This window comes from Lontra canadensis, unplaced genomic scaffold (assembly GCF_010015895.1).
Source record: "Lontra canadensis isolate GAN:19392208 unplaced genomic scaffold, GSC_riverotter_1.0 scaffold40, whole genome shotgun sequence".
NCBI lineage: Eukaryota > Metazoa > Chordata > Mammalia > Carnivora > Mustelidae > Lontra > Lontra canadensis.
Window position 1 is genome coordinate 7,674,016 of NW_022631034.1, and position 24,715 is coordinate 7,698,730.

At 34.5% G+C, this 24,715-nt stretch overlaps 1 protein-coding gene across 3 annotated transcripts in view; it reads right to left on the bottom strand.

Moving 5' to 3' along the window:
- Positions 1–208: 208 nt before the first annotated feature.
- Positions 209–24,715, bottom strand: part of LRRIQ3 (leucine rich repeats and IQ motif containing 3) — a 189,178-nt gene continuing 164,671 nt past the window's right edge. For 2 of the 3 annotated variants that reach the window (XM_032870109.1, XM_032870111.1), the window contains 2 exons: positions 9,958–10,681; positions 209–798 (listed from right to left, as the gene is read on the bottom strand). In XM_032870109.1, the coding sequence (XP_032726000.1) occupies positions 642–798; positions 9,958–10,681 (881 nt within the window). In that variant the 3' untranslated portion in view covers positions 209–641. The remainder of the gene's footprint in view (positions 799–9,957; positions 10,682–24,715) is intronic. The other variant, XM_032870110.1, reaches the window with a different exon arrangement.

Consider the following 24,715-nt stretch of genomic DNA (forward strand, 5'->3'; position numbering starts at 1 on the left):
TGTATGCAAAAGGCAAATACATCAAAAGTAAATATACAAAATCTTATAATCACCAAGGAAGCCAAAAGGAATGCTTAATTTCCAGTTTATGTTTGACATTTTCTGTATTTTTATAAGGATATGAATCACTGATATAATGGTGAAGATTTTATTTTGAAATAAGAAACTCAGAAATTATTTTAACAAAATAAATGGGAAATATAATTAAATATATGAAAGTACGTAATGAAACTAATCAAGGTACACAGTGTCTTAATAAAAGTCAACAGCTGGGGCAGAAATTACTATGCTAAGATTGCCAGAGAAACTGAAAATAGCTTTAGGGTAACTATCCTTGGAATATGAAGCAATACAATTAATGCCTTTGCATTATTTCCTGCAATAAATTAAATAAGTTTTAAATGTTCCTTGGACATCTGGAAATATAAGGAACCTTTTGGGGGTGTCATGTTAACTTGATTCAAATTAAATTATGATCAACAAGAGAAACAGTTTAATTATTGTTTATATTTTAGAAGATTTATATACAAATCCATCTTGTTACATAGAGTATTTCTTCTTTCATAGCATTATTTCAAAGTCCTTCAACTAAACATATTAGCCATAATTCAAAAGGACCACAGATGTAACCTGGCATTGGTTCATTTTGTCACTCCTCTGGGAACTTGAAAGATGAAATTCGTTTTCATAATTGCAGCTTTTGTTTGAGCATCTTCAAATCTTTCACAAGCTTTTTGAAAGGCAATCATATCAAAAACAAATTTTTCTTTACAGTGTTTTTTGTATGTTTCTTGAGCCCTAAAAAGAAAAAAAGTAAAGTAATAGAATGAGATACTTTTAAAAAACAAAAAGTGTAACAATTATTCAGATTATAAATGGTAAGTAGATGCTTTTAAAACAGACATACAAGTGGGAAAAAATTAGAACTTTACTTATTGCATAGAATTTTATTAGATCAATAATACCTATAATTTATGTAATAAATAAATACCTATAATTTAATAATATTTATATTATTTTTAATATTTCTAAGATTTCTATTGGTTGTAACAGAATTTTCATAAATCCTGGTTTAGATTCCCAACAAAGCATCTAAACCAGGCTATGCTAAGATTTTCAGAATTTTGGGGGCTCCTGGGTAGCTCAGTTGGTTAAGTGTCTGCCTTTGGCTTAGGTCATTAAACACAGGGGCCTGTGATTGACCCCTTCATCAGTATCCCTGTTCAGTGGGGAGTCTGCTTTTCTCTCTCCCTCTGTCTCTCCCCTCTGCTTGTGTGTGCATGTTCTCTCTCTCTCAAATAAGTAAAATCTTTTATTTTTTTAAAGACTGTATTTATTTATTTGACAGACCGCACATACAGGGGGAGGGGCAGGCAAAGGGAGAAGGAGGCTCTCTTCTGAGCAAGGAGCCCAGACACTAGGGACTCCATTCCAGGACCCTGGTATCATGACCTGAGCAGAAGGCAGACACTTAACCAACTGAACCACCCAGACATCCCTAAATAAAATCTTAAAAAAAAAAAAAAAAAAAGATTTGCAGAACATTTATTTTAAGCCTCACTATATCCAAGTTTTTTCTAGGATGCTGTTATGGACTGAACTGTGTTCCCACTTCCAACCCCAAAATTCATATTGAAGTCTTAAACTCCAGTACCTTCGAATGTTACTGTATTTGGAGATAGGGTCTTTAAGAGGTAATTAATTTTAAATGTTATCATGCAGATGATATGAGTGGTGCCCTTATTAAAAAGATGAGGAGACACTAAGGATATGAACACATAGAACAAACACCATATTACAACATAATGAGAAGGCAGCCAGGGAAAAAAGTTCTCAAACCTGAGAAACCAAATTTGACATACCTTGATCTTGGACTTCTAGCCTTCAAAACTGTAAGAAAATAAATTTATGTTGTTTAAGCCATTCAGTCTGTGGTATTTTGTTATGGCAGCACCAGCAGACTACTATGGACTCTAAGTTGGGAAAAGGTAAATGAGGTTACCCTGTCAAAACTAGAAAATGTCCTAGTCCTTACAGGACTTCACTCAGTCATCCTCATTCATACAATAAGTATGTATTATAATGCCCCTAGATGCTGGAACCATAAAGATAAATACGACATAACTATGAGAGGTTTATAGAAAGTAGAGAAATAATGAACACATAAATAATATTTTAGTGGCATAATTAAAGCACTATGTAACAATGAAAGGAAGGCATAATAAAAAAATTAGTAAATATTATCTGAAGAAGGGGGTATGGCAAGACAAAAAAAGACCAGATTTGAAATAATCCTTGAACTTAGTCTTGAAAGATGTGTATTTTTCAGGCAGAAAGTATAAGGGAAGAACATTTCGCTCATGTATGTTTGTTTAAATAAGCATGAACAACTAAAATAAAGGCAAAGATAATAGCATAGCTTGGCATGCTCTAAGAAGTGACAACACTCTAATTTCTGAGACAGTGGAACAGATAACTCTGAAGAAACAGACTTTCAGCAGATCATAGAACTCTTGATTTATATTTACATATACTCGGAAATCCGGACCTAGGGCCAGATTTGGAAATTGGAAAACAAAACTAAGAAACAATTCCATTTACAATAGCATCAAAAAAATAAAAACAAATACTTAGGTATAAGTTTAACAAAAGATATACAAGACTTATGAGTCAAAATAATAAACTATTTTTGAAAATTAAAGAAGATCTAAATTAATGGAAAGTTCCACCATTTCAAAGACTGGGAGACAATATTATCTAGATGTTAATTATCCCCAAATTTATCTATATATGCAATGAAACCCCAATGAATATGCTAAGAGTCTTTTTGGTAGAAATTAACTTTTAAATTTGTTTTACATTTATAGAAGATCAAATTTAGATTAAGATTATATTAAGATAATAAGATTAAGATGAATAAATATTAAACTTAGGTATTTTGAATTTATTAAAATTTCAATTCTATGTCAATGCAAAGGTCTGATATTAACCAAAGCAATCTTGGGAAAGGAAAAACAAAGTTAGAGTTTGTATTTTCTTGTTGCTGTGTAGCATATTTACTGTAAAGGTATTGGCTTGTAAGAACAACCACTTTATTATTTCACAGTTTTCATGGGTCAAAAGTCCAGGCACAGCATGGATTAGCTAGCTGGGTTTATTGCTTTTGTTCTCACAAGGCTGAAATTAAGATGTCAGCCGGTGCTGTGGTTCTTTCTTTCTTTCTTTCTTTCTTTCTTTCTTTCTTTCTTTCTTTCTTTCTTTTTTTTTTTTTTTAAGATTTATTTATTCATTTTAGAGAGAGAGTGCACAGTGGAGCAGAGGGAAACTTTAGCAGACTCCTCACAGAGTTGGGAGTCTGATGCAGGCTCAGTATCAAGACCCAGATACCATGACCTAAACCAAAACCACGAGTCAGTCACTCAAATGACTGTGCCACCCAGGGGCCTCATGGCTGTGATTCTCATCCAGGATGTGAGGTCCTATTTCCCAGATTCTTGGTTGTTGTCAGAATTCATCTCCTTCTCATTCTCTCCACATAGTCTCTTTCATCTTCAAGGCAGCCATGTCATATCAAATCCTCCCACTTTGAATTTCTCTGCCTTTCTTTTCTATTACTACATGTAAAGGCTCATGTGATGCATTGGGCCTGCCTGGATAATCCAAGATAATTTCTCTATTTTAAGATCCATGAATTAGTACCCTTAATTACATGTTCAGAGTTCTTGTTGCCATGTATGTACTGTTATGGGTAAGAGGAAAAAGAGTAACCAACTGAGGCAGAAGCTAAAGTTGGAAGCCATACAATTAATATTAGTGTAAATTTACAAGATAGTGATTTCTTTTAGTCATTTTAACCTGAACGCAAGGCATAGAAATAGTTGGATTATTCCAAGGTAGGAGCTGGGGTGGTTAGCATTGTGGAGGCAATGAAAGGAAAGAACTTAAGAGACACTGAATGAAATGGAGAAAAGAATAACTGGTATGAAGAACCCTGGAGGACATAGTAGAAATGAAAAGAAAAGAAACATTTAAAGAAGTTTACTTGAGGCTCAAGAGTCATAATATATTTGAATAATTCATGTGGTGAAATAAAAGAAGACAAGAATTGAAAAGATAAAATATTTTATTCATAAATAAGTATACAAGGATTTAAGATTTATGAGGTAGGGCAGTTCCAAGTGATGAAGAAGCCTTTATGTGTCTATGAAAATGAGTTTAAAGGTTGTTGAGATCCAAAAGTATTGGGCAATTGGGAGGGCTGTTCTTATGAATTTGGAAGTTCACTGTGATTACAGCTGAAATTGGATGGAGAAAAGCTTTATAAATCAGGATATAAACACCATAGTGAATAAAGAGAGTAGTCTAGGAGGTAACTGATGACCAAATTAAGGACAAGCAGAAGTTGATATAATTAGATAAAGTGCCTTATGTGCCAGATTTTCCATGCTAATTGGTACTTTATTGCAAAGTGGACACCCTGCTGTTCTGCCCTGAGAACTTTCATCAGAGTATGAATAGAATATTTTGGAAATTTCATGACCAGCTTTTACCTGAGATATATATTTTTTCTCATTTCAAAGTCTCTTTTTTTATTCATTCTTAAATACCCTTGCAGGTAGTTTATCAACTTTCTAAACTAGAGCTTTATGGTTCCTCTTTCTTTTTTCATGCTTCCTCATTCCATAGCAGGATCAGGAACTAAATTCTCAGTAATGACTTCCCTAGCTATTGAGATTCATCAGAATGCTTTTAGGTCAAGTGTTTGATACATTAATGAAGAATCAACCAGGAGAAAAAAAAATGAAAAATTGCTGAGGTCTCTGGCCAGACCTTACTTTTTTGACTCACTGCTCTCTTCTGCATGTTGATACAAAATCTTTACTTGAAAACATTTATAATAAAATTCAGTAATGTCTTTTAGGATATGTTACCTGCATAGCCAGAATATTGCCTTATTCCTGTGTGTTTTCAAGGAGATGGATAATATCTTTGCAACAGCTTGCAAGAGAAGATAATTCAGTTAAGATACATTAGGAAACTCATTTGACTCTGTATCCTCTACAAATTAATGATGGCCAGGCATTCAATTTGCTGTGATAAAACTAAGCTGATTGAATCTCTCTAACTTTGATTTGCACTAGATTTGTATTTTGATATACTAGACTAGCTTTCATTCTCTTTTCCAAAATATATACTAAATTATAGAAAAATTATTTCCAAAAACCATACACACACACACACACACACACACACACACAAACACAGAGTATACATTAAGGAAGATGTTTTTAAATTTTGGAGGAGAAATATATAAAATATTTTCATACTTAAAAAGATATTATATAAAGAATTTCAGTAAATAGTTTAAAAAATTGCTTTTAACTAGGAAAAGGCAAATGCTTTCTTATTACTTTATGTTCTTTTCTAGTACAAACTACTTTTTAATGATAGCATTTAAAATTATAAATGATTTATTTATTTTATAATTCAAAGCTGTACCTTTTAATCCACTTCACCTATTTCACCCCTCTCCCTACCCACTTCCCCTCGGGCATACAGAGATGAAAAGTATAGCATCAGGAATATAAGCAATACTATTGTAATAATGTTGTATGGTGACAGACGGTAACTACACTTACGGTGGTGAGCACTCAGTAATGCATAGCATTGTCAAATCATTATGTTGTATATCTGAAATTAATGTAATACTATATGTAAACTATACTTCAGCAATCAGCTTTTAAAAATGTAGATGAAATAAGCAGCAATATGGATCACTAAGTATTTCTAGGCAAGCCTTAGGCATATGTATTTACACTGTTTGGATAGTTAAAAATGGCACCAGGATAAAACTGTGACTTGAAAAGCTCCAATCTAATATCAGACAAAATTGTGTAAAAGACTTTGAAAGAGTAAAAAACAATTACTGGGATCCTTTCTAGTGCACCCTTCAGAGTTATCTGTGTCTTTCAATCTCATTGATCTATTCTATAACCATATAAGTTTAAGAAAGCTATGAGTAATACAAATGATTCTTGCCTATAAAAGTATAAGCAAAATAGTCCAGTGGAGTTATAATTATCACTGGTGGATAATGACTAAATTTATTTTGGCATTCCTGATTGCCTTTATATATACATGCTCCTAGAATTTGGCATTCCTGATTGCCTTTATATATACATGCTCCTAGTCATTTGAATTGGCTAAAACATCTTATTGGTTCCTTAATTAGTTAAATAAAATCTTTGATGTGTTCATTTTATAGTATAAGTTACAGTTTATGCTCTAAAAAATATCCTTTGTAAAGAAGTTTTAGTATATATACAATGGAATATCATTTATACATAAAAAGAGGGAAATTGTGTTATTTACAATAACTTGGATGGACCCTGAAGGCACTATACTAAGTGAAATAAGTTAGACAGAAAGACAAATATTATATGATCCCACCTATGCATGGAATCTAAACAAACTGAACTTAAAGATAACAGAGAACAGATTGGTGCTTGCCTGAGGTGGGAAATAAGGAGTAGGTAAAATGGGTAAGGAGGTCAAAAGACACAAAGTTCCAGTTATAAAATAAGTCATGGAATGTAATATATAGCATGGTGACTATAGTTAGGTTGGAGAGGGGGCAGAGGCAGTGTGGACAGGGCAGGAAGGAGCTAGGGCCATGTGTCTGTGATGCGTGGGCGTGAGTGGGTGGCCAGAGGTGATGGGTGGCTGACGGGGCTTTGTGGTTGAGTGGGGGTGAGCTGGAGAGGACTGGCGGGTGAGTCAGAGTCGGGTGTATTTAAAATTTGTGTATTTAAAATTTGCTGAGAGACTAAATCTTGAAAGTCCTCATCACAAAGAAAATAATTGTAATTATGTGTGGTAACAGATAGGCTTATTGTAATCATTTTACCATATACAGAACTATTAAAACATTATGTTGTACACTTGAAACTAATATAATGGTATATATCAATTATACTCTCCATAAAAAAAATCCTTTGACAACTAATACAGTTTAAATTTATTAAATATAGCTTAATATATTTTGAGTCAATATTAATTTTCAGAGCCTTTGCACTAAGTTTAGTTTAAAATTTAAAAATCATCATGAAACAATTTTTAAAAATTTTTGAATTTGTTTGAGAGAGCTTTGTCCCAAGTGTATTCTGAGGATTAGCATTCTGAGAGATTTCTTGAAATGCAGTTTCTGTGGTAAAATGCATGTTTAAAATAAGTTTTATTTTTTTAAGTAGGATTCCTAATGGTCTTTACCATGTGACTGTCCACTGAAATTACAGTCCCTTTCTAAGCTAATTTAATGTTTCTTAAGCAACTGCACTTTAATCATCCCTCTTCAAAAATCTCTGCTATGAGTAGAGCAATATTCACTACCCCCTCCTCTCCCCACTATGTTACCTATTCTGAACTCTTCAATTTTGCTCATCCACTTTGCCAATTATGATTTCCCCCAGCACTTTGCTTTTCCAAATTCAAATTGACAACTGTAATTTCCTACTTCTATTTTTTGTAATGATTCAAGTATATGCTTATATCTGCCACTGAACGGTGACTTCTTAGAGGATCAAAAATATGTTATTAATTTTTATATGGGGGTGTTGGGGAGAATTGAAATGAATTAACGCTTTGATATTTAGTTATGCTTTCTCTTTGAAGGTGTCCTAGATTACTCTCATCTATTTATTACCTACCATTTAACTAGAAATTTTAATTTTGTCTTGAAGTTCTTATATTATGTTTGTATTATTATTTAACTCTGGTAGTCTTATTGCCTGGTGACTTATCTCCCACCTAGATTTTCAGTTTATTGGTGTTAAATAATCTTTATGTCCCCATATCACTTTGACATCTTCAATAGCTGAAAATGAATTACCATTTGAATGATTTGAATGGAAGGTGTTCCCTAGTAGAAATGCCAATGATCACAGAGAGGTAGAAAAAAAAAAGTGTAGGAAAAATTCATTGTCATGAAATAAGCACTTATTTTAACATAGATACCTATTCTAATAACTAGTGAAGCTATTTTCAAAATTTGGTTAATTATATTTTTAGTATATATTTAATAATTCTGGTTATATATCTTCACTACACATTCTGAAAAAATACACATTATTTCTCATTCCAATGGCTGAAGTATTAAGCACACTAATATACACCTGTATACATACATATATATGCATACATTATACATGTATTATAGATATAGATACATATATAGAGATATAGATACACACACACACACACACACACACACACACACACACACATATACATATTATTCGTTTGCCCCAGGGATCTAGCATTTGACTTCAATGGACTTACATGCAACCATTACTAATTCAAAAACCTTTTTTTATCCTATTTTTCTCAATAAATAATTACTGAATAGATTTTGGAAACTACTGTACTAGTTTACAAACTAGTTAGGAAACTACTGTACTAGAAATGAAAAGATAGACCAAATTATTTTATAAAGGTCTTTACAAGCTAAACTGATAAAGGTCATCTCATGGTAACTGCTACAACTGAGCTCTAAATCAAGTACTATAGGAGAACCACCAAATGAAAGGAATTAATTCAGACCGGAAGAACAGTTGTGGAAAGGTAAAAAGTACAGGTATCATTTCAGTTGATTACTAAAGGATAAATAATAAAAGGATGAATTTTGTCAGTGGTTATACAGTTCATACACTGCATGACAGGGGCAAATAGGGGACAAATAGAAATACAGTCACACTCAGCCAAGCATCAGCCACTAGTGATGTGTTTCCCTGGAGAAATACGTGCCTTGTCCTTCTCATACAGGCACTAACCCCTCACCAATTTGAACACTCCAAATCTTTCTAATTTGCACAATAATAATAGAGGCTTGTTTTGCATAATAATATGTAGATAGCACTAACATTATGGGCTTGTAGTATTCTTTCGAAGTTCATATTTTAAGAAAAAGGGGATAGAACTAGTAAGGTCACTGGAATAAGAAACTACAAATTTGGGTAGGGAATTGGGAATAATTTAGTCTTTATGGAGCAAATAGTGCTGTTAGGGGAAGAGGGAAAGGCTATAGCAGAAAATTTGGTGAGACCAGTCTAGTTAAATTGGAACAAAGTATGATGTCTGAAATGCTATTCAGATTTTATTCTGTTGGACAATGGCAAAGCATCAATATACTTAAGTAGGAGGTAACATGATCAGAACTTAATTTTAAAAGACAGTTGTGGGCAGGTGCCTGGATGGCTCAGTCAGTTAAGTCTCTGCCTTAAGCTCAGGTCATGATCTTATGGTCCTGGTCCTGGGGTCCAGCCCCTGGTCAGGCTTCCTGCTTAGCAGGGAGTCTGCTTCTCCCTCTCCTTCTTCCCAATACCCTCCCGCAAGCTCTGTCTGTCTCTCTCAAATAAATAAATAAAATATTTAAAAAATAAAAGACAGTTGAAGCTTGGCTAGAGAACAGATTTGGGTTGAAGAAAGGATATCTTGAGAATGCAGATGGAACTCTCAATTTGAAGGATAAATTGTGAATCTTAGAATGACTCTGAGTCTGCATTAGAATGGGAGAAGTGGGATTGAAAAGGATCAGTTTGAGACTCCTTTTAAAAGTAAAATGAATAAGGAAACCTATTAGATGTTGACAATGAGAGAGACTGAGTTGTAAAAGACTGGTTTCTAGCAATGGTCAAGAGGCTAATGATGATTGTCATTTAAAAGAACAACCATTCATTGAGAAGCAGGTTTTGTTGGTTGGGGGTGGAGGTAGGATGAGATGGAGTTGTTTTATTGTCTCATCTTTGGTAATATATAAGAACATTTTGTGCTTTTTTGTTGTCTCTATTTTTCAAAGAGAATTTTATAAACAAAGTACTGTTTATTAGGTCCCAATACTTAGTATACAATATTAACATGTAATTGAATTAAAAGCCTCTATAATATCAAAACTGTACTTACTTGATTTCCTTCATTTGTTTTAATAAATTCTTTTGATATTTTTCCATCTCTAGTCTTTGCTGAACAATCAGACATTTTTCTTGTAAGACAGCTTGATTCTTCCTCAATCTGTCCATTTTAATAATTCCTTTGGATAAAAAAGTGCGCTCATTACTTATGTTTTGAATTAATAAACGGTCTTCAGCCTTTTGTTTTTTTTCTGCTAGAAACATAGCTCTTCTCTCTCTAACTTTCTTGAGGTAATTGAATCTGTCCTGCCAAAGTTGTAGTAAACCATTCTGAATTGTCTCGTTATCTTTTGCAATTAGTTTTTGTGCAGCATTTTTTTTCTTATTTAGGTTTTCTTGAACAGTTGAGCGAACTCTTTCTTGGGCACTTTGTGCAATGGTGATAGCTGCTATTCTTTTCTTATGGCTTTCCTGCTTCTTTTGCTCTGAGTAATATTTATCAATATCCCGAAGTGTTTGGAGTTTTATACCAGTTCTGTGTGCTGTAAAAAACTCTTTTCTTGCATTACTCTTCAACAGCATGTCTTTTTTATTAATTGCTGGTTTTTGATGAGTAGTAGGAAACGGCTGGACATATGTAGGAAAATAATAGTTTTCTTTCAATAATGCTGCATACTTCAGTGAATCTGAAGTATGTATGGGTAGTTTGAACACTGATATCCTAAAACTGGCATCCAATTCTTCATTCTCACTTTCATCTTCAGACTCCTTCTGACCTACATCATATGGAAGACAAATATAATACATTTCACAAATGCTAAGCAGTTTATTTTCTGCCCCTATTGTTTTGAAAGCTACATTAATAAAGTTGACAACAACATGTTATTGACTTTATTAAGGAGCATTTTTCCCCACTGATGTTCTTTGTAAACTTGTGTTTTAATAGTGATTTCGGTGAGAGAAATCACTATTGAAACCATTTAACACAAAAATGCACTGATTCCTGTATTTTCTGCATTATCTCTCACAATCACTTAACTGGCAATGACTGAATAGCAGTATCTCTTATCTTACACTTGGTACTTAATGGTGCATATTATTTTTACACTTAGTTATTATTAGCTCATACTTGCAAAGGACTTTGTAATCCATTTTACCTTATTTGTCTTAACTGGTAGAAATGAATAGCTACCATCATAATTGTTTTTTCTCTTGTTGGACACACAAATCCCTCAACCTCCTTTGCTATTATGTATAGTAATGAGACTAAGTCCTCTCTAGTAAAGTGTGAACAGAAGTAATGTGTGTCATTTCTGGTCTAAGGAAACGAATATGTTTTCTCTATATTTTCTTTCTTCTTCTGACTCACTAGACAGAGATAAGGATAAGGCCCTAGAAGATGGTGAATGCACAGTGTGGAAGGATCCTGGCTCCCTGAATCACAGCTTGAAAAACTATGTACTCACCAGGATTAATCAAACTTGGACTCTTATAGAAGCCAGAAATAAATGGCAATTATGTTTGAGTCAATATATATTTCTGGGTCTATTTATTATTATAGCCAACCTAACTAATATAATAACTTGAATCACATCATTGTTCATATATTTATTTTCTGACAAACCTAGTTATGAATATAGGATCAGTGGCAAATACAATAACAAAAGTTATGCTTATTAGTCTTAGGAAAAGATGTTTCCCATATTTAACTAATTCCCTCTACCAAAATTACATCTCTACTAACTATGGTCTACAACAGTTTTGTTTTTTCTAATAGAAAATTATCTTAAAATCTTTATATGTCAAATGCAAATCCACCGGTAGAGATTTTATGGAAGTTGAAGTGACCATAAAGAAGGGTAGAACTTAGGTGGCAGCAGGGAAGAAGCAAATAGGCATGATTTTCACTAGGGGCCATAAGAATATTAACATTAGAAAAGGGAGCAATCTAAAGCGAAGTAGAAAATCAAGTCTAGCAAGTATAAAAGGTAATATACCAGGATACAAAGTCAAAGCTCTTGAAAAGGCTATTAAAAGTTTGGGTCCAAAGCAAGGCACTAGACACAGAGGAACAAAATACAGAATTTCAGTTCTAGAGTTCTAGAGTAAATAGAATATGGTCTGGGGAACCACCTAGAAAAAGTATTCTTTTGCGTTATTTGATTTTATGTATAAATCTTGGCATGAGAAAGCTGGCCAAGAATAAAAAGATCAGGGACAGAAAACACAACTTTAATAAGTTACTGAAGATTCTGGTCATCGATTTCAATTCATATGGGAGATTGGGATTTTTTTCCCCATACCACCAAGCAATGCTCCAACACCAGCCAGGTGTCCTGCAATTCAAATTAATTCTGACATTCTGTCTACCTGGAGATAGGGTCACCTCCCATAGGTTAAAGTTTCAGTCCTACAAAATTGTCCCTACCCCCTTCAGATGCCAATCACAAGTCCAAGTTATCACCTGAGCTCTGACAAACTGGTTATAGATTAGAGGTTCCACTAACCCCCACCTGGGTTCAATTTGCTAGAGTGGCTCACAGAACTCAGAGAAACATTTTACATTTTACTTACTAGATTACCATTTTTTTATAGAAGGATATAACTCACGAGCTGCCAGACAGAAGAGATGCATAGGGCAAGGTACAGGGAAAGGGAACAAAACTTCCATGCTGTCTCTCCAAGCACACCACTCTGCCCAAATCTCCACGTGCTCACCAACATACAAGTTCTTAGAACCCAGTCCTTCTGTTTTTTTATGGAGGCTTCATTACATAGGAATGATTGAGTATACCATTGACAATTAGAATCAAATTCAATTTCCATCTCCTCACCACTTTCCAGAGGTTGAGGGTGGGACCAAACTTTCCAACGCTCTAACCATGGGGCTGGTTCCCCTGGCAACCAGTCTTAGGTGTTGAGCCAAAAATCAGCTAACATAACAAGACATTTGTGTTGCTCTTCTCTCATCACTTAGAAAATTCCAAGCATTTTAGGAGTTCTATGCTAGAACCAAAGACAAAGACCAAATATATTTTTCTTGTTATGAATCACAGTATCACAGTTACCAACATACATCAATTTGCTCTTTAATAGCTTAATGCAGTGAATCATGAGACTGAAAGTTCTTTGAAAATAGAAGCCATACTTTATAGTAACTACATATATACTAACTACATTTATACTAACTAGCGTCTACTAACTACATTTACTTTGTAGATGATGATTGAGATGTCTCTCATTGGCTGATTGAACATAATCCCATTAACAGTTTTCCAAAGTTTCCCAGTTTCAAGGTTCCCGGGTATCTCAGTCAGTTAAATGTCAGACTTTGGATTTCAGTTCAGGTCATGATCTTAGGGTCATGAGATCAAGCCCCACAAGTGGCTGCACAGTGGGCATGAAGTCTGCTGGAGATTCTCTCTCCCTCTGCCCCTCCCGCCCTCCTGTTAGCATGCACCCATAAGCTGTCTCTGTTAAAAAAAAAAAAAAAAAAAAGTCTCCAATTTCATTCTCTGCTTCCAGACATTGCTCAGTGCTATAAAATACATCTTCCTAAAAGAGGATTCTAATCATATCATGCCATCCACCCAAAGGGAAATAAAACCTTCATGGTTCTCCACTTACAGAATGAAGGATAGTTCACTTTTAATCCTAGGATCCTTCATCATAGGGAAAGAGCTTCATTTTTTCCCCTATACATAACAACATCTTCCCATCTTTGGCACTTTGCTTATATTATTCTATGCTTTGTCCAGTATGTTGTTTTCCCTATCTGCATATGTGCTTAAATTCTATCCATTATTTAAGGCCTCTTCACATTCTTAGTCTTATTCTTTACATAAAGAATTGATATATTTTATTAACTGTGATATCAATCCCCTCCTCATAGACTTTATCACAATCTGGGATGCCTGGGTGCCTCTGTCAGTTAAGCATCTGCCTTTGGCTTAGGTCATGATCTCAGGGTCCTGGGGTCAAACCCCATGGGCTCCCTGTTCAGTGGGGAGTCTGCTTCTGCCTCTACCTTCCTGCCACCACCTGTGATCTCTGACTCTCTCTCAAATAAATAAAATCTTTAAAAACAAAAAACCTTATCACAATCCATTTATATTAAAGCTCTATGTAGAAATTCTTAGACATAGTATCAAGCTAGATATAAGCTCCTTAGGAGTAGGATTCATGTTTTCTTTGATCCTCCATTCCTAGCCGTTAGCCTAGTATTTTGCAGAGAGGAGGGTCTTTTCTGCAGGGGTGGGGTATGGAGTAAACCAAATAGTAGATGCCAAAAAGCACATGTGTTGGATGAATGAATAGATGAAATAATCTTGTTGCTCAAGAGTAATTTGTCTTTTATAGTGGTAGAAGTCTAAAATTTGGAGACAGGCAGGCTGGATTTGAATCCTATTTTTACCACTTACGTGGCCTAGGCAAGTTATTTAATTCTCTGTGCTTCAGTATACTCACTGTAAGATGGATATAATAATATCCAATTTGTAGGGTTCATACAGGATTAAATGACTTAATGAAATGTAAAATGCCTGATGAAACTTGATATTTATGTATTAGAACAATGCCTTATAATGAGTAAGAGCCACATGTTAGTTATTATTACTTTTTCATTATATTTTATCTGGAAAATTTGGAGCTTATCTTATCTCCTTAATTCCATTAATAGTATAGTTCAAATAGCCAGATAATCTAATAACGAGTGGGGAAAATACAGCAAAGCACTTTTATTACTCCTTTCAACATCCAATGTATATTGAAGTATAGAATATATAGGAAGCCTTCTTTGTATGCTTATTTTGTTTCAAGACTGTATAATTAACCTCACTAGCTATTGCAAAAATAGAAGCCAACTGATGGAAGTGTTCTCATCTTTTTATAACCAAATTTATAAACCTATCTGCATGTTAATGCACTTTCATCTTCTACCCTGATACAATTAAAAAAACACCCTTTCCTTCAGCAGCAGTCAAAGTTTTCACATGTACTTTGGCCCCATCAGCCTTTACTTTCCCTTCTCCAATTATCTTAATGTTCTCCTTCTTTTTTTTTAAAGATTTATTTATTTATTTGAGAGTGAGAACGCACAAGCAGGGAATCCATAGGCAGAAGGAGAAACAGGCTCCCCACTGAGCAAGGAGCCTGATATGGGACTAAATTCCAGGACCCTGGGATCATGACCTGAGCCAAAGTTTGCAGCGTAACCAACTGAGCCACCCAGACATCCCATGTCCTCCTTTATCATTGCCTCTCTACTGGATCATTCCCATCAAACCACCAAGGCAAGCACTAGGACATTCTCTTCATCCTCATTGCCCTCTAGCTAGCATTCCACTTTTCCTGTTCAATTTTAGGATAAAAACTATTGAAAGAGTTGTTTCCTTTTCATCACCTTTTATATTTTTTCAGCTTATTTAGATATGGATCTTACCTCTACTATTCCCATCCAAATTTTGAAACTCTTTCTACCAAAGGCTTTCATGGTGATAAACACAAAAAATACCTTTTTTTCTGCTCTAATTTTTCGTAACTCTCAGTAGTGCTTAGCACAGTTGTTTCTCCTTCTGGAAATCTTTTTTTTTTTTTTCTGTCAAATTCTGATTTGCAGAATTGCTGAAGCTCTCCTGATATCTTAACGAATCCTTTTTTTCTTCTTCTAGATTCTCTGAAGCTCCCCTGATTTTTCTCTAGCTTTCTGATTGCTCTTGATTTGCAGATTCTTCTTTGTCCAGCAAATCTCTGGAGTTCTTGAGGACTTGATATTAGGTCTCCTTCCCATCTACAACTCTCTTCTTAAATGAATCATACTTGCAGCTTGTATCAGTCTGTGCTCTGGTAACTCTCATATTTATCACCTCCACTTGGAAGTCTTAAAGGTATTTTTTCAAAGTTGGTACATTCAATTTTTTGCTACCAGAAACCAAATCCCACTAAAATCAACCCTATCTCAGCAAACGCCACCTGCTAGTTTATTCTTTCCACATCAATTTTATCAAATAATATATAGATTTAACCTCAGAAATATAACTAAAATTAACAAATTTTTTTCCTCCTTTTCCCTCCATTAGCTTCCTTCAGGTTTCTATCAGTTCTTAGTTTGACCAACTGCAGTGGCTTGAGTACTCTCCATATTTCCCAACGCACAACATACTTCATTATCCACATAGTGATCAAGTCAGAGTCATCTCTTAAAACTTTGTCTTTAAAGGCTTGTGGCTTACATATGACCCCATGATAAAAGTCATTTATTTGCCATAGCCTACAAAAACTTACATGATTTTACACTGTTGTACTTTCAAACTACTTCTAACCACATCTATAATGCTTAGCCAAGACATAAATGATTTGTGGGTTAATTCTCAGGCACTATTTAGAGTGCCAGAACTATAAATGATAAAAAGAAGTTGTTTCCTCTATTACAATTTTGCAAGTGAAAAGTCCAAATTGTCTTCGATAAATATGTCGGTCCCACCTACTATTAGCTAGAGTCTTCAAAAAGTGAAAACGGTGCTGGCTTAAGAATCACATAGTCTGAAAAAAAAAAAAAAACACCAACCTTAAAGCCTAGTGGAGGAGACAAATGGGTAAAGCATGTATCTTCAAAATACTGTAGCTAACGGTAAGGCAAAGGTACATGTATGCAGGAAGCGTTGCAACCATAGAAGGAAGACACTTTACCCTATCTGGGTTAGTGAGCTGGTTGTCAGCAAAACTGTTCTGGAGAAGGTAACAGCTAGATTTATTTTTAAAGAGAATCTTTGTTTTATGTTTATATTACTCTAAGTCCATGTTTGGGGTATATGGAAAAATTCAATGAATTTGCAAAAGGTGTGGGCAAGAGAACAGGAAGCAAGGTATTCCCAGGACGGGGGGGATCATAAAGATACAGATGTGAAAAAAAGATATATGTGAAATTTGGTTTTATAAAATAGATAGTCAGCAGCTATGATCAGCAGTTAGTTGCTACAGATGTCCAGCAAGCAGGTGAGTAAATGACTGAATCTAAATGCTGCAAGAGAGGACAAATCGGGAGATAAATATTTGGAGCCAATTGCAGAGGTTTTATAGATAAAACTGTAAGCATATTCAAGAGCTACAAGAGAAGTAAGGATGAAACCTTGGGGAAATTGATTTAATACGTACATGATAGGTAAGCCAAACATTAAGGAGAAAAAAATCTGTGGCTATAGCCTTTTGCTATGTAAGCCTCTAAAGAAATCACTACATGTAAAAGAGACTTGGCATATGTATACACCTAGTTTGCCATGGAAAGTCCCTGTCTTTGCCTGCTGTCCGGGTGAAGTTTATTAACAGCAACTGCTTTCGCTTTCAGAAATGACACACGTTGGAAGGCAGATCATCGGGTCCCCTTAGCTATAGGGACATTGCCCAATAACAGACAACAAGTAAGAGACTAACACTGTGCTGTCTGCATTGTTTTAAATTACATTAATATCTTCGTACAATGGCCAGTACTTGATAGATACATAGTAAATGATTTTGTTAAAACATAGGTTACCAGATCCTCAAGGTTCAATGAAAGTTGAGACCATGTTTGTTTTGTTCACTACTTTATACGAAGCACTTAGAAGAATGTCTGGCGTATAAAAGGCTTTCAATAAATATGTGAATATTTATTGAATTAATGAATATTTTTTCTACAGACAGCTAGGCCAAATCAGGGATACTCTTCAGTTTGGGAGATGGACTGTTGATTTTTAATTGATACTTTCCTCTCATATTTTGCACCCTCACTTTCTGTATTCCCCACATCTATTGCTATTCCCTTTAAGAACCCCACACTTCAAATATAACATCATAACTTCTGAACAGGACTTAGACACTCCTATTTCTTATCTTTGGCTCAAGCTATTCCCACTTATTTGAAAGGCCTTATTTGCATCACCATCTATAAAAAGATCATTCATCTTGAATAACATAAATACTGTCATTTATTGAACTCTTAATCATGTGGTAGCCTCTAAGGTTACTTCTTTACATATACATTTATCATTTATTTTAATATTGATAAACCTGTAAGGTAGATGGTATTAATAATCACTAATCATAATGATACAGCTAATACACACCGAGTGTTTGTTATATAGCAAACACTCGGTGTGTATTAGCTGTATCATCACATTGTTTCACATCTTTTATATAAATGATCTCATTTAGTTTCCTCAACAACCTTATGAAGTAAGTACTATACTATTTTATCCCCATTTTTCAGATAAAGAAACTGAGGCTTATAGAAATAGCCAATATGTTGGAGTAAGATCTTAGCATATGGCTAACACCTGGGGAAAAAAAACAAAAGAAGACAACAAAACAATGAACAAATATCTGGGACTCCAGAGAATAAATAAAAACTGATAATGACCTGTTAAAAACATTCATACCCTTAAAACAGAATCCAGAGTATACAACATTTGTGATGCCCTCAATATAATCCAAAATATGTAATATGAATGATAATTATATCATGAAGGATATCACTTCATATAAAATACAGAAATCATGCAACCATATAAGCCATTTAAACTCATCCTTTCTGTATTTTATGTGAAGTGGTACAATATTAAATAGATTGTGCAAAGTTAAGGATTTATATTAAAATCCCTACAGAAAATAAACATATAATGCAAAGAAGTTCAACAAAAATCCTAAGGATAAATTAAAATAGATTACAAAAGTAGTTGAATAAACAAAAAGAAGACAGGATGGGGTGCCTGGGTGGCTCAGAAGGTTAAGCCTCTGCCTTCAGTTCAGCTCATGGTCTTAGGGTCCTGGGATCCAACCCCCCCCCCCCCCCCCCCCCCCCCCGCATTGGGCTCTCTGCCCAGCCCAGCAGGGAGCCTGCTTCCCCTTCTCTTTCTCTGCCTGCCTCTATGCCTACTTGTGATCTCTTTCATTGTGTCAAATAAATAATTAAAATCTTTAAAAACAAAAAGAAGACAGGAAAAAATAAGCAGAGGAACAAAAGACTAAGGACAGAAAATAAATAATAAAATGTTGCTGATCTAATAGGATTAGTGTCCTGTTTAGAAGAGACACCAAAGGTCTCACTTTCTACATCTCTCCATGAACACACACACACTAAAAACAGGTCATATGAACACACAGAATATGGTTGCCATGCTAGCATCTTGATCCTGGACTTCCAGCCTCCAGAACTGAAAAAATAAATTTCTCTTTAAGCCACTCAGTGTGTGGTATTTTGTTATGGGAGTCTGAGCAGGCTAATACAAAAAAAAAAAGGAGTACCTTCTCTTCTGAATTTGTAAGCACCATTCCTTGGCTGGTATGCTGTGGCACACCAGTATGCCGTTAGTGAATAATGGGAGTGCTCAGTGACATTGATCACTCTGGTCAGGGGTGGAGTTGTTACAGCCTCTAGGCTCCCTTTGGCATAAATTTCAACTAGAAGACTTCAGAGTTCAAGTAGGGTTTGACATTATTCTGCAGTTACAGCAATAGAGAGGGGCTCAGGAGGGATTCTATCACTTGAAAAACACACTTAGTGAGTTACTGCGTGTGGTGCTGTTTACCATTGACAAGAGGCTCATGGAATAGGTGTTTAAAAAGCATGGCACATAGCCCAAAATGCACCCAAATTGGGGTGGGAACTCCCAAATCCTGGTATACATATATCAGATACTTCAATCCATTTTTGGTTGATACACATTTTTAATGATATTCTGCCTAGCAGCACAGTGGATGCTCTTCTGTATCTTAAGAGTCTCATCATTATTTTAAAATAAGAATGATATGAAAATTCAATTAGATTGAGTCCATTCACATTTACACACACACACACACACACATACACGTTACATTCATCAATGAAAGAAATGGGGAAAATTCACACACAGAATCTTTCAACTATTGGAATTGTCTGAATGACTATAAAAATTGTTATATTTTGGGGGTTTGCGGGTGGCTCAGTCAGTTAAGCGTCTAACTCAGGTTATGATCTCAGGGTCCTGAGACCTAGCTCTAAGATGAACTCTGCACTCAGCAGGGAGTCTACTGGATACTGGACTTTTTTTTTTTTCTCTCTCTCTCTCTCTCCCTCTGCTCCTTCCCCAGTCTCCCACTCTCTAAAAATAAATAAATAAATCCCTGAAAAAATATTTTATATTTTATCAGTTAGTCAACCTGAGTAACTTGTTATTGGAGACTATGAAGGCTTTAAAAATTATCATTAAAACTTGGTGCATTAGTTACCTTTGCTACTTTTAAAAATTACTCTAAAACATATGGGCTTTAAAACAATAGACATTCATTACTTCAAAATTTCTTTGAGTTAAACTTTTAAGAGATGCCTCGTTGGTGGTTGTGGCTCAGAGTTTCCCAATAATGTCACAGTGAAGATGTCAACCACAGTAAAGATGCAGTAGTCCAAAGTTTCACTGAGGATGTGGAGGACTTCGCTCCAAGAGGGCTCATTCACGTGACTATTCAGAGGCCTATGCTCCTTAATGCCTGTTGTCAGAAGGCTCAGTTCCTTGCTCTGTGGGCCTTTCAAAAGAACTGCTTGGACTTCACCCAGATCAAGTAATCTGTCAGAAAGAGCTCAGAGAAGGACACATATCTTTTATGATGATCTTGTGAGACACACACCATTTCTTTTGTCATATTGTTCGTTTTATGTAAATCAATCAGTAAGCCCACCCCACAACGAGAGAACTAGGCTCCACTTTTTAAGGAAAGTATGCAAAGGATTTGTGAACATATTTTACAATCATTGTGTCTGATATAAAGATTTTGCATTCATGGAAATCAAGCTCAAGTTCATCAAATAGTTGTAAAGACATCATTTCAAAGCTTTATATAAATTCAATATTTAATTTCTTATTTAATAATTCATATCCTATTATTATCACCATAATAATATAAATGGAATATAATTATATATTTTCCCCAGATTACAAACTCTCTCTTTTTTGTAACCTAGTACACTTTACAATAGTATTATTATTATTACAGATTTCTGCCATAACTTAAAACATTTGGAAGCACTGTCTTACGGCAGTGGGATAAAACACATTCATAGAGTTTATAGAGGAATCTGTTTATGCTATAACTGCCTATCTTAACATCTTGGGTAAATCTCCATTTTTGGAGAATAGGAAACATATCTTATATATTCTTGTATCTGTCCTCTACTACAGCTAGCATGATGTTTTGTATTTTTGGTATTCAATTTTAAAAATTCAACTATTTGTTGAATATTAATATTTATACTAAAAACAAATTTTATTTATTAAAGACTTATTTATTTGAGAGAGAGAGAGTACACATGGGGTAAACAACAGAGGATAGGAAGTGAGAATCTAAGCTGACTTCATGCTGAGAATGGAGCCTGACAAGTGGTGGATCTCATGAGGTTGAGATCAGGATCTGAGCTGGAAACAAGGATCTTAACTGACTGTGCCACCCAGAGAACCTTCAAAATGAATTTTAAAAATACATATTGTACTTCTAAATATATTACTATTTTTCAAAGACAGTTTGTGTTTTACAAGGAATTCAAGAGTCTCACTTAAACTAATGTAACATTGTATGTCAACCATACTTCAATTAAAACAAAAACAAACAAACAAAAAAAAGAGTCCCACAATAAGAAGTAGGTATAGCAGAAGGAAAAGCATTTTAAAATATCTAATAGTACTTCCTTTGTCACATTAACTTATTTTATTTCCTTCCTTTTCCTTTACTCTGATACCTTTCATCTGCTTACTGTTTTATAGCCTTTTTGTTTTGCCTTTCTTGTCTCTTACCTGAAAATGAAACCAAATGTCTTTATTAGATCCTACTGATAGCATTAAGGGCCAAAACAGTGACTATATTAAGCTAGGAGCTTAAAAAGTGAACTTTTTAAACCAACAAGTGTTAAGGTCTACATGTGTAACAGCTTTCTATCAGTTACATTATTCTTGCTACTCTGGCATTATCATAAGGCAAGAAAGATAATCACAATAGCCATACATATACAAGTTCAAATCTGGGAGATAAACTGGTGATCTGATACATAAGCACCTTCTGTATGATGTGGAGTTGCTCAACATCCAGTAAAAACTTTTCAGTAATAGGCACTAAAATGATATTCATATTTTTGAATTAGGGAATTGACAATAAATATAATCCAAAGGGCTGAAGGTCATCTATCTAGACATACAAAGCAAGCAATAATGTAAAAGGTATCACCTTTGGATATGAAGGGCACTGGCATAAAGTAATGCAAACAAACTGTCAAATCACAGTTCACACAGAAAAAGAAAAATGTGACACGAGATAGTTTGAATTCTGTATCTCTTATCCAAGCTTACCATAAGAAAATGCCTAGAGATAGAATAATGCATATATTCCAAACTTACTTGGCCCTGCTATGGAATAAGCCCTTAACTTAAATTACTAAGTCACAGAAGAAAATAGTTTATACATTTCTATTTAACATTTTCCTTTTCAAAAAAATTCTCCTTTTCTATAGCAATTCTTTTTTAATTTTCAGAGGAAAAAAGTTTAGAATTGTCTATTTGAATTTCAGGCTTAGAAATAACAATTACTTACTTGGCTATTGATCTAAAGAGAAGTCAAACAATGCAAAATATGAGGTATTAAAGCATATTCTCTTTGCACATTTAGTCTGAAAGACCAGAGCAGGATATCAGAATTATGACTGAAAATTGAGTATACACATAGGTGTTCTCAGAAACCCTTGATTAAATTCTTAATAGAGCAGAAGCCATTTAACTCTCACTGTAAAACTAATGATTCTTTTTCGCCTCTTGTCTATAAAAAGAGATATTTAACAAATTGTAACTATTAAGCAAACAACATGAAATTCTGAAATACCTTCCATGCAAAAGACAGCTAGCTTTTTAAAAAATGTTCCTACCAAAAAAAAACAAAAACAAAAAACAGAAAAGGATCTGTCTGTTAAACAAGCCCTGAGTTTGTTTAACTAAAATAATAGAGCCATGATTACATTTCACCCTGTCAATGATTTCTGTCCCAAAATACATTATAAAATGATCTAAAGATCTTCATACTTAGAAGCTTCACCGCAAGGAAATCTTTAGTATCTAATACATTCTCCTCTCCCTAAAAACTGCTCAGAACCTAAATATGGTCAGAAGTTTTTCTGGGGCACCTGGGTGGTTCAGTTGGTTAGGCGACTGCCTTTGGCTCAGGTCATGATCCCAGAGTCCTGGAATCAAGTACTGCATTGGGCTCCCAGCTCCAAGGGGAGTCCGCCTCTCCCTCTGACCTTCTCCCCTCTCATGTTCTCTCTCACTCTTTCTCTCTCAAATAAATAAATAAAATCTTGAAAAAAAAAAAGAAGTTTTTCTGGTTTTAGTGTTTTCTTTTTTCTATTTCTTAAGCAGAGGGTTGACAGATGAAATGCTGTTTAATACTGTTTGGTAGATAACAAAGGAGCATAAAAATAACTTTTTAAATACTTAGGAATAAATTTACCCAAGAAGGTGAGAGATCTGTACACTAAAAATATTAAGACATTGATGAAAAGAAATGAAGAAGACATAAATAAATAGAAAGATATCTTGTATTCAGTGAACTGGAAGAATTAATATTGTTAAAGACCTATACTACCCAAATCAATCTACAAATTCAATGCAACCTTATCAGAACACCAATGACATTTTTTTATAGAAATAGAAAAAATCCTACAATTCATATGGAACCATAAAAGACTACAAATAATTGAGTCAATCTTAAGTAAGAACAAAGCTAGAGGCATAACACTTCCTGATTTCAAAATATACATTACAGGGCGCCTGGGTGGCTCAGTGGGTTAAGCCTCTGCTTTCGGCTCAGGTCATGATCCCAGGGTCCTGGGATCGAGTCCCGCATCAGCCTCTCTGCTCACAGGGAGCCTGCTTTCCCCTTTCTCTCTCTGCCTGCCTCTCTGTCTACTTGTGATCTCTGTCAAATAAATAAATAAAATATATATATATATATACACATTACAAAACTACAGTAATCAAAACATTAAAATAGTAGCATAAAGAGAGACATATTGACTAGTGGAACAAAATAGAGAGCTCAGAAATAAATCAACACACATAGAGTCAGCTGAACTTTGACAAGGATGCCAAGAAAGGATAAGGGGAAAGGATAAGGTCTTCAACAAATGGTGCTGGGAAAACTGGATGTATACATGGAAAAGAATGAAACTGGAACCTTAGATCACACTATACACACACAAAAAAATCACTCAAAATGTATTAAAACCTTAAAGTCTGACCTGAAACTATAAAACTCCTAGAAGAAATGTAAGGGAAGAGCTTCATGGTACTGGTCTTGACAATGATTTCATGGATAAGACAAAGCAACAAGAAACAAAAGCAAAATAGACAAGTGGTATTTATCAAACTAAAAATCTCCTGCACAGCAAAGCAATCAATCAATACACAAAAAAGACAATGGGAGAAGATATTTGCAAACCACGTATCTGACAAGGAATTAAGCTCTAAAATATATAAGAAACTCCTTTAATTCAATAATAATAACAAAACACTATTACTGGTTTTTCAAATTTTTAAGTGGACTAAAGACTTTAATAGACATTTCTCCAAAGAACATACAAATGGCCAAGAGATATATGAAAAAATGTTCAGTGTTATTAACCATCAGGAAAATGTAAGTCAAGACCACAGTGAGATTTCCCCTTACATGCATCAGGATGGCTATTTTACAAATAAAAGATGACAAATGGTGAGAATGTGGAACACTTGCACACTGTTGGTGGCAATACAAAATGGTTCCGACAG